This window comes from Falco punctatus (assembly GCF_963210335.1).
Source record: "Falco punctatus genome assembly, chromosome: 1".
Classification (NCBI taxonomy): Eukaryota; Metazoa; Chordata; class Aves; order Falconiformes; family Falconidae; genus Falco; species Falco punctatus.
This window is the reverse complement of record NC_137580.1, coordinates 24,181,168-24,199,026: the sequence shown is the minus strand read 5'-3', so window position 1 is coordinate 24,199,026 and position 17,859 is coordinate 24,181,168. Positions and strand designations below refer to the sequence as shown.

At 41.4% G+C, this 17,859-nt stretch overlaps 1 protein-coding gene across 3 annotated transcripts in view; it reads right to left on the bottom strand.

Moving 5' to 3' along the window:
* MOB1B (MOB kinase activator 1B) overlaps positions 1 to 17,859 on the bottom strand; it is a 50,228-nt gene that overhangs the window by 12,041 nt on the left and 20,328 nt on the right. For all 3 annotated transcript variants that reach the window (XM_080409628.1, XM_080409630.1, XM_080409629.1), the window contains 2 exons: positions 10,197 to 10,363; positions 5,183 to 5,276 (listed from right to left, as the gene is read on the bottom strand). In XM_080409628.1, coding sequence (XP_080265754.1) covers positions 5,183 to 5,276; positions 10,197 to 10,363 — 261 coding nt within the window. The remainder of the gene's footprint in view (positions 1 to 5,182; positions 5,277 to 10,196; positions 10,364 to 17,859) is intronic.

Genomic DNA, 17,859 nt, shown 5'->3' with positions numbered 1-17,859 from the left:
CTGCGCAGACAGGCTGAGAGCTGGGGCTGTCAGCTTGGAGAAGAGGCGGCTCTGGGGGAACTTACGGCACCTTCCAGTGCCTAAAGGGGCCGTCAGGAAAGCTGGAGAGGGGCTTTTTACAGGGGCCTGTAGTGATAGGACAAGAGGGAATGGCTTTAAGCTGTGAGAGGGGAGATTTACATCAGATATGAGAAAGAAGTTCTTCACCGTGAGGGTGGTGAGGTGCTGGCCCAGGCTGCCCAGAGCAGCTGTGGGTGCCCCATCCCTGGCAGTGCTCAAGGCCAGGCTGGACGGGGCTGGGAGCAGCCTGGGCTGGTGGGAGGGGTCCCTGCCTGTGGCAGGGGGTGGGAACTGGAGGGTCTCAAAGGTCCTTTCCAACCCAAACCACTCCGTGATTCTTTTTAAAATAATTAGAAGAGATGTTATTAATAGTTAGTATTTCTACTTCAGATAGCATTCTCAATTTCATTGTTTTTTTCTTAGTACAGCAGTAGCATACCACAGTGTTTGGGCTGCAGCCACCACCGTTTAAACCTTCCCTTGCTATCTCCAATTAGTATTGTGTGGAGACTGGAGGTCTTCCATTTTAAAGATCATACACATAATTTTATACAAAACTTAATTGTATCTGATAGATCTGGCTTCTGATGCTGTTTAACAAATTCAGTTTTGTCAAAACAGTAACTGGGAGAACATTTTCACAATAAAAAAAATTTACAAGCTATTACGAGTGTGCTGCTCACAATGGTATAAAAAAATCCCATTTTCATAAGGGCAACAAATCTAAAGGTCTGTAAGCATTTTAAAACTGCATCTCAAGACACACACAAAAATTCCACATGCTCTGAATGGACCACCTGTCTTGAAAAAATCAGCATTCTTCACCACCCAGTATTACCCTAATACTGATATTTAAGTGGTATTAACATAGGACTAATATCAACACTTAGATGAGGTGCCGGGTTCAGTCTATAGACCAAGGAAGACAACAAACTACATTACATGCTAAAAATCTCATCCAAATATCATACATCTATAAGAAACCTACCTCCCTCCCCACTCCCCAACACTATGGGTTAACTCTGCATGTTTTAAAGGGATGCCACAGAACGACCCTTTAAGTAACACAGCTCTTGAGAAACAGCAGATAGATCCTGACAAAAATGAAGTCATATACAGAATCTGAAAGTATTCCAGCAAAGACCCCACGCTGCACGCAGTGGGTGTAATGTTGACGGTTGTTCCTAGGCTGTCAAAAGGCTTGGGGTTCACAAGGAAGGGGAAAATGAACTCTTCCTAAAAGGTTAAACATGCCACTGATAACACATCAAGAAGCCTAGCCCAACTTCTTAAACAAAAACAGAAAATCAAAACACATCCAAAAAAACATAACCACATATTAGAATCATTTGAGCTGGTACAGGAAATGAAGGGTAAAAATCACATTTCTAGCTCAAGCTTGTGAGCAAACACCTACAGCTCTGGTGATAGAAACCAATTAACCTTATTGTGATAGGCAGTTTTTCTGCCTATTTATTGTGATAGGCAGAAAGTATTGTGATAGGCAGAAAATACATTTTTAGAAACATCTAAAGTTTAGCAGATCTTTTTAAGGGCAAAACAATATGTGAAGGATAGAGCAAGAAATACACAGTTCACTTCACCAAGTGCAGGGAAGAATAACAATCCCTAACAACTCTGGCAGAATTCTTTCATATGAATAAACACAAGTTATTTGCCACTTTTAAACAGAAAACCCAACTATGCCCCTCACACTGAAAAATATCCCTAAGCATAAACAATCATAGGACCAGCTCCTCTACCACACAATTACATGTACATGGCCAAAAAGAAAAACAAGCAAACACCAAAAAAAACCCACTAAAACAACAAAGCAAGAAAAACCAGCTTGACTAAAATTAAAACTGTCACCTTGTCCAACAGCAATAAAATGCAGTGGCTCAGTAACATCTTTTAAAAGATATCAGACATTTATGCGATCCTATCATGTCTGAATCTCAGTGCATCTGTATTACACCGAGACTGCTGAAAAATACTGTTTTGACCCTCAGTCATCAAGTGACACAGGCAGAGAGACGTGCACCACAAAAAGGCAAAAGGATTGCTATTGTGAAGAGCCCGTGTATTTCAAGGACCTGTTGACATGACTTTTTTTTTTTGTTGCAGACACACTGGGCAGAAGACAGCATGTGAACATTCAATTACGCTTATTACACCCACATAGGATTTGTGGGATCTGCCCATGTTGGAATGCCCACCTATTCTGATGTGAACATATCAAGACAGAAGCACTGCAGACCAACAAACCTCAGGAAAAATCAGAAGGATCTCACCACCATTAAGAGTGAGCTTAAGGCACTCATACAAATGCCTCACTTCAGACTTCCAGCTTTGAAAAATGCAGCAGCCATGTTCTTCCTTTGTGCTCTTACTGAAGACTTACAACCAGGGAGGAAAATAAAATTCTCCTCACCCAATGCTGGTAAATTAACAGATCACTTCTATGCAGGTTCTGAACTTATTATCATGCATGTTGTGCTCACTGTGACACTGCAACTGATACAAGGCTAGCAAGAAGTGATAACCAACAAGGGCTTGGTTGGTTGGTCTTTGCTGAAGTGAAAAGAATGGAACACTACCGTGAGTAATCCCATGTTTTGGAACAAATGAAACCAATACTTTTTTCAAATTGTTAGACAATGAGCTGTACAGCAGGAGAGGAAAATCTGCTCTTGATCTTTACATCAATCCTTAACTAACACCCTGAAAAAAGCTAGAGTCAGCAATCCTTCCAGAGAAGACAAGTCCAGAAGAAATGAAACTGATCCCACAGCACACAAAAAATTACTCGCCTCAGCTAAGCCCTTCTGTTAAGATCACTACCAAAAAGAACCAGTGGGCTGGAGAAGTAGCCATACAGCCCCAAGCACATGCTTAAAAGTAGCCCTTTAGAGAAGACAACCTTCCCTGTATCAAAAATAAGACACAAAAAACCAGACATGAACCTAGGTGACTTGTCTGTTGACAGGGTCGTCTTTTGGTTGGGTTTTGGTTGGGTTTTTTTTTTTTCCTTTAAAGGGCTTTTAAAGGCAGAACATCAGTACTAGGCAGGGGATACAGGAAGCATCACACTTCTGCTCTGGTTACCCTCTCTCTTTAGGCATCTGGTTTAATTTTTCTCGACTGCTACAAGTTTGTCAGCTATGCTCTGAAAATTGTGCCTACACCATGATGAGTTCTGAACAGCTATGCCTAAGTATGCACCAGCACCTTACAACCCTTTTTTAACATTTCAACCATAAACGCTTTTCCAGTGGGAATGCAAAAATCAGATTTTGAAGCCACAAAGTGCTCGCCGCTTTGGCTCTCTCCAGCTACTCATGCTACTGCTGCCTAATCTGTTTCAAATGACCTTATGCAAGTTGTTTCATCTAACTCATACTCTTTTGTCTGAAATAGATGAGGATGCAATACCGGTAGTAGCTGAGCCATGGATGTAAGCAGACAGCAACCTTCAGCCTAGAAGCACTAATGAGCACCTAAGACTCAATGCCTCTTCAACTAATATAGCTTGAGCCAGAAGAGAACAGGAAACTGAGATACGTAACAGAAGGAAAAAAATCACAATTCATAAATATCACTGCTTTCATGCTGACATGTTTTCCAGCAGTGCCTCCCTGGAAAAAAATTTTGCAGGCCACCTTTTGAGTGAAGGAAAGCCACACTCACTCAAATTAAAAAACATTATATATGCTTTGCTGCCTGTCACCACTAAACTCACAAATCGTTCGTCCATGTGCTTGGCTGGCCTCAGCCCCTCACGTGCACACACGCTTCTGGTCCTTCCACAAAACCCACCCCTGAGTAGGGGCTGCACAGTTTGGGGAATGCTGTACGAATCCTATAGACACCTCATTAAAACCTTGGCAGAATGCATCCTCTAGCCTCCAGCATGTCTTTCCTACCCTGCTTCATAACTATTTGAGTATGATACATATTGCTATCAACGGTTATCAGTCTCTTTGGAGAGAAATAAATTGTTTAGTCTGGCAAGCAAACAGCTAAGCCTTTAATAATTAACCTCCACCCCCAAATAACTGCTTCTCAGCAGACAAACAATAAAGCAAAGAAATGTTTTTATGCTCTTATTTATTAAATAAGAGTCTTTTCTGCACGCCAGACAGGCACACAAAGCAGACAATGGGCTACATTATTGCACAAGCTTAAAGTTTTTTTGCATAATGGTAAAGTTCTATTCCTTTTGTTTTTCACCCTTCATTCTGCACCAGCAGGTCTGCCTGCCCACGCTGGTTTTAGCAGTCCATTTTTAGTTCAAGAAGGTGGTGCCAAAGCTTCTCTTGGTCCACCTGGCTGCTTTCACCTCACAGCAACACCCTTCTGCATGCCCACTGCTCTCCACCACACTGGCTAGCAATTACTGGCTTCAAACAATAACAACACATGTCATTATCAAGGAAGAGGAAGTGGAGGAGAGGATTGGTTTTCTATATTGTTTATTAAGATTTTACAGTAGCTTAGAAGGAAGCAGTGCCCTCCCTCACCGCTTGCTTAGAAATGCAGGTATTTTCTTCTTCGGAAGACACTAGGCAGTTAGAGAGCAGGAAAAACCACAAATGTTTAATGTCTGTACAAAAGCATAAGCAAGAATCAAAGAAGTGAAATTTAACCAAGGCACAGGGTAGGGGACTCCTATCTACAGGCTATAGACTACTAGAAACTGTAGCCAAGTTTAGCCCTACAATACCTACTCCAGGATTCTGGTAAGCCCTAATTGAACGCCTGCTTATAAAAACTTCAAATTTTAATTTAAGAAACCCTCATTAACAATTCAGACCCAAAAAAAGGGGGGGGGGGGGGGAAGATTTTTTGTTAATCGGTTTACTTCCCAGGCTAAAGAAAAATCAAACCACCAATAAAAACCCAAATAAAAAACCAACCCAAACACCCCACCTTTCCATTCCCCACTCCCTTAACAAAGGTTCAAGAAATTTTTCCTTCCACAGGTAACAAAAGCAGACATCCTTTCCCCCCACAGAAGTTATCTTTGGTACTCAACTGAGCTAGCCTCAAGTTTTCAAATACAAAATCACCTCACCTCGAAAACTACACACTCCCAACACTGTGTAACAAATGATCTTACTTGGGGCCAGCAGACATCACAGGGCAGCTCTCCTCTGTGCAGAAGTCTGTAATGGTTCCATAAAGCATATTGATCTGGTTGAAGAAGTCGACAGCTGTAAAACATTTAAACCATCAATTAGCACCCTGCAGTGTAACGGCAACACAAGCTTCCCACAGCCTTAACTGTAAAGCACACACTGCTGAAGAGGGTCCTGGAATATTCTGAGGGAAAAAAAAACATTGTTACTGTTTTTTAAAATGTATTACAAAGGAGATGCAGAATTCAACCACCAACTTTCTACAACGGCCTCTGGCAAAGTTGTCCACTGCAGCAAAATCTTCATTTGAATGAAGCAAAGGGAAAGAGAAAGCTCAGTTAATAACCTTTTCTGAAAGTCTGGTGCATTTTAGTAGAATCTCAAATTCTACTAGCAAGTCTGGAATAAAACAGAAGATTTTCAGTGTAAACTTTCCAGCTAGAGACAGCTGTTACTCATTAGGTGACACTGACTTCCCTCAGGCTTCGTACTTCAAAAGACTATCTTTTCAAATAATATTTCATAGAATCACAGAATGGTTTGGGATCAGAAGGCACCTATTATATATGCCTTTTAGATATTCCATCTATATGGAACTAGATGATCTTTAAGATCCCTTCCAACTCAAACCATTCTATGATTCTACAAATATAGTTCAACCCCCCTGCAGTGGACAGGGACACCTTCCACCAGCCCAGGCTGCTCCCAGCCCCGTCCAGCCTGGCCTTGAGCACTGCCAGGGATGGGGCACCCACAGCTGCTATGGGCAGCCTCTGCCAGCGAAGTGAAGAATTTTCTTCCTAATATCTAATCTAAAACTCCCCTCTTTCAGCTTAAAGCTGTTCCCCCATGCCCTATCGCTACAGGCATTTCTTCCTAATACCCGATCTAAATGCACCCCCTTTTAGTTATGTTATGGTCAAATGCTACAGGTGTGGAAGGTGGGTACAGAAGTCATGACATAGGAATAGTCACAGTGCCAAGCAACTTCTGCTCCTTAGATTAACAATTAATTACCACAAATCGGTATTTAAGCCACAATGTTTCCTCATTATAAACTATCCTTAACTTGTGCTGGGGGTTTATGGCTTAAGTTTTGTTACATGTTTGGGAAAGCAGCTCTCTTCGCCAAACCTTTGTCTTTTTTTATATGGTCTACAGCTGAATTACTGAAATAAAAGACCAACAGTTAGCATATCTAAACACTCCCATAGTTCTTACTACGTTAAGTAGGTGCTTAATTACTTAGAACTCTTTGAAAGCAAAGCTCTTCTTCAATAACCTAACCACAGGTTCTGTTCTTAGGAACTGTCAAGAGTTTATAAAATCCACTTTACCTCCCCTCAATGAATGGTCCCCCTTGCGTTTGTTGGGGAGCACAGCACATTACCACGGCACCAGTATGTAAATATAACTTTTCAAAATGTCTTTCAGATAATCGATGTCATGAGTAAAAATTGAAAGGTGACCAATATTAAAATTAAAAACTAGGAAATAAAGTTTTAAGTAGGCTGGGTTAAATTCTTATACCTAAGTGCATGATGTGGTTCCAGAATAAGTTTTACTGCATATTCCTGACTCCCTTATCCTGTAACAGTTACTGTAAATTCTGCTTCTAGATGAACCCAAGTAGTACAAGCATACAGGAACTTAAAGATTTTTGAGACTAGCTTTGGTATTCTTATTTATCCATTTTTATGAATCGGTGAAATTCAGCTATCACATAAAAACCCAAATCAAGTGTGGTAGAGTTCAATTCCTTCCATTCAACCACAGCGCTTTGCAAATTTTAACTATTCCACCGACCAAATCACGTCTGCAGAGCTAGTCCTCAGGGTGAGAAAACAGTGCACAGGTTTGTCTGGGCTCAGCATCACTTAATTTACTCCAGTGCTACCTGCATTATGCCTGCAATTCAATGTGCCAGTGACAAACTGCTTCTTTATTGAGACAGATTTCAGGAATACTCAAACTCCCTTAGGAGCAGTACTGACAGTCCAATCATGTCACCAAACAGCCATTACTCAATTTGGCATTCAGGTGAAAGCTCTTCAGTCTAAGCCAACAGGGAAAGAGTTCTCCTGTGACTGCTCTCTGCAGTAGTCACACATATTTGTCTTAAATTAAAAAAAATTAACTTAATTAGTTAAAAAAAATGAGTTGAAACAACAGTTACCACTTCCAACACTGAACAGTCTCATACAACCGATCTGCAGGACACTGGAATTAACACCAACAACACACTCCTCTCAATTGGGTGCCATGGCAAAGAGAAGCCAGCATAACACTTAGTAGCCTAACCAGATTTGTGTTCCTTGCTTAAACTTTATTACAGAGCTACCCAGTTTTATGTAATGAAATAGAGATCGACATCCTAAATGCAGGCACCAGCAGATATCGCTTAGTGTGAAATTAACTGATGGCTGAAGGGAAGGAAGGGTTAAATGCTGCAGCTCCCCTCACTAATTTTTCCACAGAATAAACATCAAAGATTACACAAACAGTTATGGCAGCAAGTTACAGCTACTGTTCAGCAGATGCAGGATATGAGCTAAAACTGTGTCCTGCAACTTCCCAGGTATAAAAAAAGGGAAGCAAATAAAAACTGGTAAGGCAAGCACCTAGCACAACTCAAGTCCAGCAACAAAAATCTGTTGAGTGGGTTTCTTTTTTTTCTCCTGCGCAGCAAAAGCAACATCAGGAAAGGATAAAAAAGTTACAGAGGTTCAGGAGGACTCCTAAAGCTTGTTCGGGTGGGGGAAGAGGCAGTTAATGAAGGCAGCAAGAAGTGGTTATAAACAGCCCTCGTTTCTTAAGCATACGCAAGAACTGATAATTAAGTTTCCAGTCCCTGCTCCCAGTAGAAACCACAGCCCAATGTTTGCTTCAAGGCAAGCATGTTCAAAAAACCCACACAGACTTCAACAAGATGACTGATTATTGTGAATCCCACACTTGCAAGCCTCAAAAGGCCATAAGACACACCATCCATCCATCCATCCATCCAAGCCAGCAGCATGTGACAAGCAAGAAAAATGTAAGGACCTCCTTTCCAGCTTGTGTAAAGCTGTATGGGGTCTCCACATATTTTCATTTCCTCCTTTTACTTATTGTTCTTAAGTTTTGAGGGCTTAGATTATTTTTTCAAAGTGCTTTTCTACTCAAAGAAGTGCATACTGTCTTGTGTTGTATTGCAAAGATACGGGCAAGATGCACTTTTGAAATTATTTTTTAGTATTTTCACATCAAGGAGATTTCAAAATGAAACTCAAAACAAACCAATTATACACTTCTCACCTTTTTTTATTTTGAATACATATTTGAAAAACCTACATATACATCAACTCGTTACGATCAAACATCAGTAAGGCTAAGAGTTGAGCAAGAAGCAGAGAGCAGAGCCCATTCGGTCCTGTGCTCTCGCTACTGTGAAGGGCAAAACCAGTGACATTAAGTCACACATTTGATTTCCTTTTTAGATCTCTCCATCAACAGAAGGGGCTCAAATCTACCATGAACTGGTACTAGGTGTGGGAGAGGGATGCTGTAAATGAAGGGAACACATAATGAGTTCATCGCTTCTAGACAAAAAAATTAAACATTTAAAACCCCACTTTGCTGCAGGAAGCAGGAAAGAAGACCATTTCATTACAAAACACAGCTGCTGACAAAAGACTGGGAGCTGCCTTTTGCCACCCAGCTAATTTAGCAGTCAAGTCATTTGGGAAGGGAAAAACACCACTGCCACACAGGAAATAAGAGACATGGAGTGAAGGAGCCACCAAAAGGGAAGGATGCCAGCAATAGATGAAGCATCTTTAGTAATGCTTAAGTAATGCTTACTCATAAAAATGGGCTGGCTTTTTTTCTAGACAGTTTTGCAATACAGCATTAACAAACTTTTATAAAGAATGGTGTCAGCAGTGGCAAGTCATATATCAGAGCACTGTGTGGCTAATTGGGAAGCGGAAGGTTGAAGCCATATGACAGTTTCACTTCCCAAACACCTCAAAGAGCAAGAAGAAATAGACAGAACCACACAAACAATTAGAATACATTTATCTTGAGCATAATTTATACTGCATTGCAGTGCATAATCAATACTGTACAATCAGGGAAGCATGCCAAGCCAAAGACACAAAAAGATGATGAAATACCCAGACACAGGGGCAGCCAAAACCCTGCACGGGCTAAGGAGCATGACAGGACTTGGGTTAATCCATTCTTTAGGAGCAGAAGGCAGGCAGCAAATTCATGCAGCAGGGAGAGGAAGGCGGAGGAAACATGGTCAAGCAATCAGAAAACACTAATTTTGGCATCATTGTTTGGCCTGACCTAGCATGAAAGCAGAGCTAGGACAAAGAGCTTTAGAGGAAGTTAAAATAATGACATCAGAGACTTACCAGAGCAAAGGCTCACAACTCAGTAGAAACAAAAGGAATTAACTAACTTTAGGAAAATTACAAAGATCGATCTCTGGGTTTGTTACAGGCACAAGGAAAGCCAGGCCATTCGTTTGACTGTAGTCTCTAGCACCTTTTATACCTGGGCCCTCATGCTTAACTAAATTAAGGTTTTACACTTAGCGTGTAGAGGCTTGACTATACCACTGGGTTACAACCCTAGCTGAGAAGGAACTAGAGTAAAAATATTGAGGTGGCACTGACAGGCTACTTTCTAAAAACAGCAGTGACATTCCTACTGCAGCACTTGTTTGTGATCAAGTGCTCAAACTGTAACCACTAAAAATAAGAATTCTTTTGTTAACAGGAACATATTTTTGGCACAAGGAGATTAAGGAATTTTTGTTCTCTGTGAGATGCTCTGCATCTGTCAGTTCTAAATGATACGACATTCACCTCTCCCAACAGCAACAGAGTGGTGCGTGCAGGACAGAAGAGCCTAGCCCACTAGAAAGGGGCACACAGTCGTCCTCCCACAAGTGTCAGGCCACATTCAGCAACCCCCTTATGAAAAAAAGGTGAGCCGACTTACTGTTAACTGCAACCCATTCATTTAAGTCTTCACCCTCTGGAAGCATAACGGCCATCCGGAGGTTACCACTTCCAAGCGTGGCTTCGGCATGTTTTAGCAGCTCATACTGGTGAGACCCCTCTGGAATATTCTTCTTTGGTTTGAAGGTTTTGGAAGAGCGACTACCACTGCAGAAGGGAGAGGAAATACTTAGAAAACTTGTGGAAAGGAAAGGGAATAAGAAAGGAGCGGAGAAGTCACACTTACACATGGAATTACCATTAAATACTATCCCCACTCCCGTATTTTCATGTCAAAAAAGGGTATTTAACAAGAACTGGGATGCACAAGTAACAGGTGCTTTGACTTTTTTGTTTTAAACAGTTAAACGATTCTCCACTACCCTGCCTTCTCATCTGCTCACCCTACTGTTAAGCCAGCCAGATGATTGGGAACACTCAGACTCCCTTCCCTCTCAGCAAAATGGATTGCAGGCAAGACAAGACAAACAGTATCTCCTTCCCCAGAATTTGGACAGCCACATATCCATGACAGCAGCCCTGCCAAATGGAAATCTTTACTCTGAACAGTCATAAAGCTTGTTATGGTAATTAAAGTCACTATTTATTTAACCGAAAAAAAACATGTTTTTTTTCTAACACCCAACTTTATGAGACATGAAATGTCAGCACACCTGTGCAAGTGTAATAAGAAGATAGGGACAACCTGTTCAGATCCCTGTCTTTTCAAATCAGATACGATGTGCTAAATAGTTACTATTAATTCCTCAAAACCAAACTGCTGTTATTTAGGAAGGCGTACTTTCTGCAGAACTAGCCAATTCAGAATAATATTTTAGCTACCAATAAAATAACTTTTCCAGTATCTGGTATTGTGTAGGAACTTAATTTTCACAATACAGTTGCTCAAAAATACATGAAGACGTTAGCTGAAGGCTGATACAATTCCCCATTTTCCACAAACTTTCTACGTCATTTTCCCCTGGTTTCACAGCATACAGACCTTTCAGCCTAACAGTTAGGTGAGAAATAATGATGACAACTTTTAGAACTTTCATGTAATTTTCTTACATATAATTTTGTTAGAAAAACATGGACTCACTTAGAAAAAAAGTTAAGACATTTGAATTTAAAATTATGGTAGTGAGCCTGGATGACACATTAACCCCTAACATGTCAGAAACATGACATGTAAAATTAAATATTTGCAGTAAAGTGTCAAATGAGCCAATATTTGTGAATGTTTTAGTGTATGAGCTGAAAAAAGATTTCTGTCAAGAGTGGAAAACTGAACTCTAAATTCCAATGAAAGCAAGTAGAAAGATGTGAAAGCCAGACAGCAGAATTTTCACAACAAGTATTATGCAGTTCTCACTTCTTTATATATAAAAAGACTTTAGCAATTTTTCACCATCTCTCTACAGGACCAAACAGAATATTTGTTAGTGGTGCACAAGGGTTCTCCTCAGCTCACTAAATATTTAATGATTGAACGATTAGGGTTAATGATTAATGATTAGGGTTGTAAGCTTATCTTTGGGGAAATGCAAGTGACAGCTACCTGTCACACAGAAGCACTCTGAGAAACTTCATTCTGCATCTCATTTTCCCCACCACACCACAGTACAGCCATCAACAAAAAATTAACAAAGATCACTCGTTTCTGCAATCCTGAATGCCAACAGCTCTAGCAGAGACACAGCGTGCACCAAAGAACACAACAAAAATTGTTCTTTCCAAAACACGAGAGGTGACTGAGAACATGCCAGTTGCCAAGCGTACGATGAAACTACCTAACAGTTCAGTAAGTCTCAGTTTAGACTTGAACAAGAGCAATGGAAGAAGAAAACACAGTGAAACTAGGCATAAATAATGAGCTCCCCAACATTCCTCTGGGCAGATAACAACTCTGCAGGTGCATCTTTGGGTATTGCACAGATCCCACAAGTCCGGCTGGTTAGAGATTTACATGGTCCTAATCAAAGGAGGAAGAGCAGCATCCTCCCCCTTCCAAAGTCCTCCAGTGTAATCCTGTTTTCTACCCTTTGTAAAGTAGCACTTGGCTGGACTAATGGGCATCGTGGCATGATCCAGGTGAACAGGCCTTGTACACTCACACAGATACCAAAACCATACTAATGCAGTCAGGTACTAAATGCAACCAAGAGCCAGAAGTAGGAAGAGGAAACATATAGCTCCCATATCCTCTCTTCTGGGACACTTCTTAACATGCACCCAGCCATTTGCATTTCACCCCGAGCAAGGACACCAGATTTCAATCTTAAATAAAGTAATTGCCTCCCAGTGGGATCAAGAAGCTTCTGTGGCTCAGGGAGTTCCCTTCACCTCCCACTCCTCCAGCCACCTGCACTTGTTGCCAGGCCAGGTTCAAACCAACTCTGAAGAAAAAGCAACTGAAAAAAACCACTGAACAAAAAAAACCCAAATCTTTTAACTGGCTACTTGAGTAGACCCAAGTTTTTCTCTTCAGGAATATACTACCCACTTTATAGCCACTATGCCAACACAGGGGGTAAAAATACAACTTAAAATATCTAGCCATTGCTTTGGTTTGTGGCGGCATGGACAGGGCTGACGCAAGGGAATATTCACAACAACTGAAGAGCTAGAGAGACTGGTATCGTTACCTTTCCATGCACGTCAGTGTAAGCCGAAGGAAAAACAGCACACACTAAACACAAGCACAGCACTTCCTAACGTGCTCACAAGATTTTGTTCTTATTCCATTTAACTAGATCATGAAGGAAACCAACTCCTAATACTTTCATGAAAAGCAAACCAAAGGTTTCCACAGACTTACTGCCACAAGAGCTCAAGTCACCCATTCATCATAAATGACAAGGTAAAGAAAGAGATTCCCTCCCCTCGCCCACTGCTTACATAGAATCCCCAATTCCTAACACTTAAGTCCTCCTTTCACCGTGTTTCAAAACCTAACCTATATCAGCTTCTCCTTCACAATACTATCATTTTCATGTAATAATGAAGACTGAAAAACTTAACTGCTGTAACTGGTCTGGTGCAGCTGCCCAAGGCAAAATCTACAAGCTCATTACAGAGCTACTGCTTTGTGCATGGAGCTCCCCAAGCGTGACGAGGAAAGCTCTACCCAGACAGAGACAGCACTTACCAAGAGGACTGAGATCACGAAGGACAGCATCCCACTAACAGCTTCAGTACAAAATCTTTGCTCAGGAGGAGCATACAGCACAGAAACATAAAAAGCAGTAACTGGGAAAAGGTTATGAAATAACTAAACCAATAAATTGTTTGAATTTTATCAAAAAGGGTAAGCCAACAGAAGGGATGAGGGTTCAAGAACAAGGCACAAGGGAAGCATGGTGAAGGAACTGCCTTAATATTTATTTTGAGAAAACTCTGGGTAGGAATTCAGTCCCTATCCACCCCAGACTGTTATCCTGCCAGATAAACCAAGTCATTGCAGATCTGCCGAATACCCAGCAGAGATCTTCTATGGTCAAGGAAGCAGAGACTGCACAACACATTGGATTATCATTAGGTATCACTTAATCCCTGCTACCCTCTTCCCAGAAGCAGAGGGCTTCTTCACATGAGCTGGCAAAAGCTGTAACAGAATACACAATGATATGGTCTCATCAGCTATCTAAATAAGGCATTCCGTATTTGCCTCCACTACCTTTCTGATCACTACTCCTCAAACTCAGCACAGCCATCCTGACAGCAGGAAACGGTCTCACACAAAAGGCAGGCAGGCATCCAAAAGGAAAACTAATAAGGATAAACGCAGGCTGCTAGTCATCATGTGCTATGGAAATATCTGCAATTTTGGCACAAAATTACCAGAATGCCATGCATCTATGCAGTTTACCATATGTGATACCAGTTAACTGCACGCACCGCCATGCGCTCCTTGATACAAACAGAAGTTCAGGGACTCAACAACCTAATACAGGTTCTCTAAGCCAAAACCCTTACAGGACACATTTTCTCTTGGGAAGTCGAGTTACAAGTGCTGCTGCAAACGTTATTTCAACTACCTTGTCAGTTCAGAAGCTCTCCTATTCTTTAATAAAAAAAAACATCATTTATTTACGCCTTAGCACTGTCAGTTAACTACCTCTTCAAATGGTTACCTATGTAATCCTGCTCCCTCCCTAAACCCCGACCACAGCAGCATCTTGCTCCTGCTGCCCTACGCTATGATTCCCAACACTGAGCTGAAGCGATCTGAAAAGCCAGAATAAGTAATATTTTTCTTCCTATTATGTCAATCTGTTACATGCGACAGATTTAGACAGTTGTGTTGTTCCAGGTCTATTTCCTCAACTCCTTGAACTTCAGACAAAAAAGTAACTTTACAGGCCTGGCTGGTGGCCAACGATACATACAATAATAGATGTCTTGATCAAAAGTATGACACTTTATTTTCACCTACATTCCATAACAGAATTAGCTATATCTGTGAGCCATTTCTCTGGAGATTTTAAAAGGCTCTGAGCTAGTACACAACACCTGCCTTTCCCCGCCAAGAGTCTCTGAACTCTCCTTCAGTTTCAAAACATCATATTAATGCAGAAGTGAAAGGGGACGGAGAAGCCCTCAGCAATACCGCACCGAAGATCCCATATAAAAAGGTCATGAAATGGGGAACAGATTGCATCACCCCCTCTATTTGTCACAACCAATTTCTAGTTTTTCAAGAAGAACCGACTTCTCAAAGAATTCTTGCAATTCCAAGGACGTTTTGCTCCCTTCACTCCCACATCCAATATTTCTAGCAAATTATGCCCTTCTATTTTTATAGATAAGTACAGCTACAGCAGTGCCAGATGCAGTCCGACCCAGCACTAAATCTGGAAATGTGTTTAAAGGGATTGACTCACTGTGCCAGGATGAGCGTGGCAGCCTGGCCAGGAAGCCACACCGCCAAGCCACAGGAGCGGCGTCCCACTCTCGCAAGCCCACACACTGCTTGGCCTCGCAAAGACGTCACAACTTGCTTGTAAGCAAGAACACAGCATTTCCTCCAAAGCTGTAATTTTGATCAAGTCATCTGCTGACAGGGAGGGTTTTTAATAACACGGATTCTGCAGGCTGTTCTGTCTTAGGTTAGCAAGATGACATTTACAGAAGAAAGGAGAAGTTTCAGGCGTCCTGCTTACACCACGCTTCCTAAGCTGCCTCAGCAGCCCACTTCAGCTTCAAACACAGCACTGGCAGATCTTTTACAACCAAAGCAGCTAAATATCCAGTCTAAACTCTTGATACACTTCTTGTTAACTGCAGGGAAGAAGCCACTTAAACCTTTGCGCCCCTAAGAGAAGCACTTTGGCTGGCCTGGCTTAGACCTCCTCAAACCCAAGTGCAGTCTTTCAGTGGAGCGGTCTACCTATTTCTGTGAAGTCTGCTGCGTATCCAGGGAAGCTTGAATTAAACCAGAAAAGTTCAGGCTCCTTATGCACAAAACTTAAGGCTTCACAGCTTGTTTTTACCACAGAACTAACCTCAAGCTCTTACCTACTGTTGTGTCTAACATGGCTCAAACTGACAAGAAAAAACCCTTGCCCTGAATCCATTGTGCTTCACAACCAAACATATGGATGCAGACGTAAGCCCAAATCCTGCCAGACTGCAACCTACCCGTTTTGCAGCAGCACCGCAACCTAAACCACTGAAATACTGACAGTGCTCCGAAGTCTTCCTCAAATTCCTCAAGTAAACAAAACCATTCATTACAGCATCTCCAACTAATGCAGTACTTATAAAGCACGCGATTGCTACACCATTGGCAAAATGGAAGGAGAAAAGGAGACACCATCCTGAAGAAGATGTGAGAATCTGAAAAACTTTTTTTTTTTCCCCTCTGAACACCTACTTGCACATCACATACTAAACTGACATCTTTTACAAGAAATCAATATTTTAAGATACCACAAGCATTCAACTTCCACAGCAAGTACAAAGAGCACTGCTCCTCCAAACTGTTGCAAGCTAACTGCAGGCTCAAGAACGCAGTGCTGCAAGCAGTGTAAATCATGTCATATGGGGCTCACCAGTGGACTGTTTTAACAAACATTAGAAAGGACAGAAACTTGCCCTGGGGAAAAATAAATAGAAAATGCTGCAGTGGCACCATTTTCAGGACACACCTGCCACCTATATTCTTCTAACTGGTATATAATGCTGAGGCCTTGGGATATTATCTTTCTTTCCTTGGGGGAAGGTGCAAGTAACTTACTTCCGCAAGTGCAGCTATACCACTCAGCGTCTCTCACAAGTGTTCACCACCACAGTCCAACTGAAATAAGCCCTTCAAAATCTTTGAAAGTACTCAAGAGATTCTGAAAAAGTCAAACTCAAGACAGCACACAGAACATTTACCTGGGGCATGGAAACTTTTCATATTTCAGCTCCTGCGTTTTCATCTTCAAAGGCCTTTGCAAGTATTAATTAATTCTCACAAAGTATCTTTGAAGTAGGCATCATTAGCGTCTTGTTAGACACCGGGAAACTGAGGCAGCAGCTCATTGCCAAAGGCCAACAAGTAAATTTATCAGATAAGTTCCCAAGTTTTAGTTCTGTATCTCCTTGTCTCTTTTCTCCTGCTGCACCTCTTTTTAAACCCCAATACGCAGAAAACTGTTAAGACTAGAACCAAATTCCAGAAAAGCAAACATTTCAAGCCTTCAAACAATAATATAGGGTTCAAATGAGAACACCCTGCTGAGAATAGATACAACAGAGTATGACCATTTTAGTTTCCAATAGTTAACATAGAAAGTTAAAAAAAAAACCTCAGGCTCCTTTTTGGAAATTAATCAATAGCTGCAGTATTTAAATGCATTTTCCCTGTGACAATCACAACATCAGAAGGACAGCAGGTAAAATTAAGCTGTACGTGTTCAAAATCTGCACTGACAAGATTTAACTTGAGCCCTTCTATTTATAAAACTGCACAGTCACAACATCTCTGTTCTGAAGAGAGATGGTATGCAAGCCAGGCATTACTTTCTTACAATACCAAAAATGCAATTATTTCCCAGTCACTTTTCCACTCATTAAAATAAGCTTGTCTCAGTCAGTTCACTTTAATTGGGAGGTAACAAATTCCATGTAAGAACTGGGGAAGCAAGCATTCCACAACCTCGTGTACCTTTGATGTACCACCATGCAGGGGGTCTAAAGATAAATCCAGTAACCACCAATTCAGGACAGAGAAAGACAGCCAAGGAAGCTTTAATCCCACGCGCAGAGGTTACAGGTGCAATGGGCCAGCGAAGCAAGAGCTTCTGCCATGCTCAGGGGGCAGGAGGAGAAATCCCAGAGCCCAGCTATTCAAGAGCTATACTCCATTTTTCAAATGCTGTTACTCCCCAATACTGCTTCCCATGAAGATGACTATGAGACTCATTGAACAGCACAGGCTAATGGTCTGAAATGAGGCATGGTGCTATCAGTCCAGCCAATTCAAATTCAGAAGACCTGTGTGCTCCGCGGCAGTCCAATACTGGGTTACAACTCAACATTTAAGAGGAATTTGAAATCTCAGCACACAAGCTGATAGGTCTCACCTTGAAAAACGTCCCTCTGTGTAAATTTTTCAGATATAGTCGCTGCATTATTCTGAACACTAATAAAAATAACATACTTCTAAAGACCGC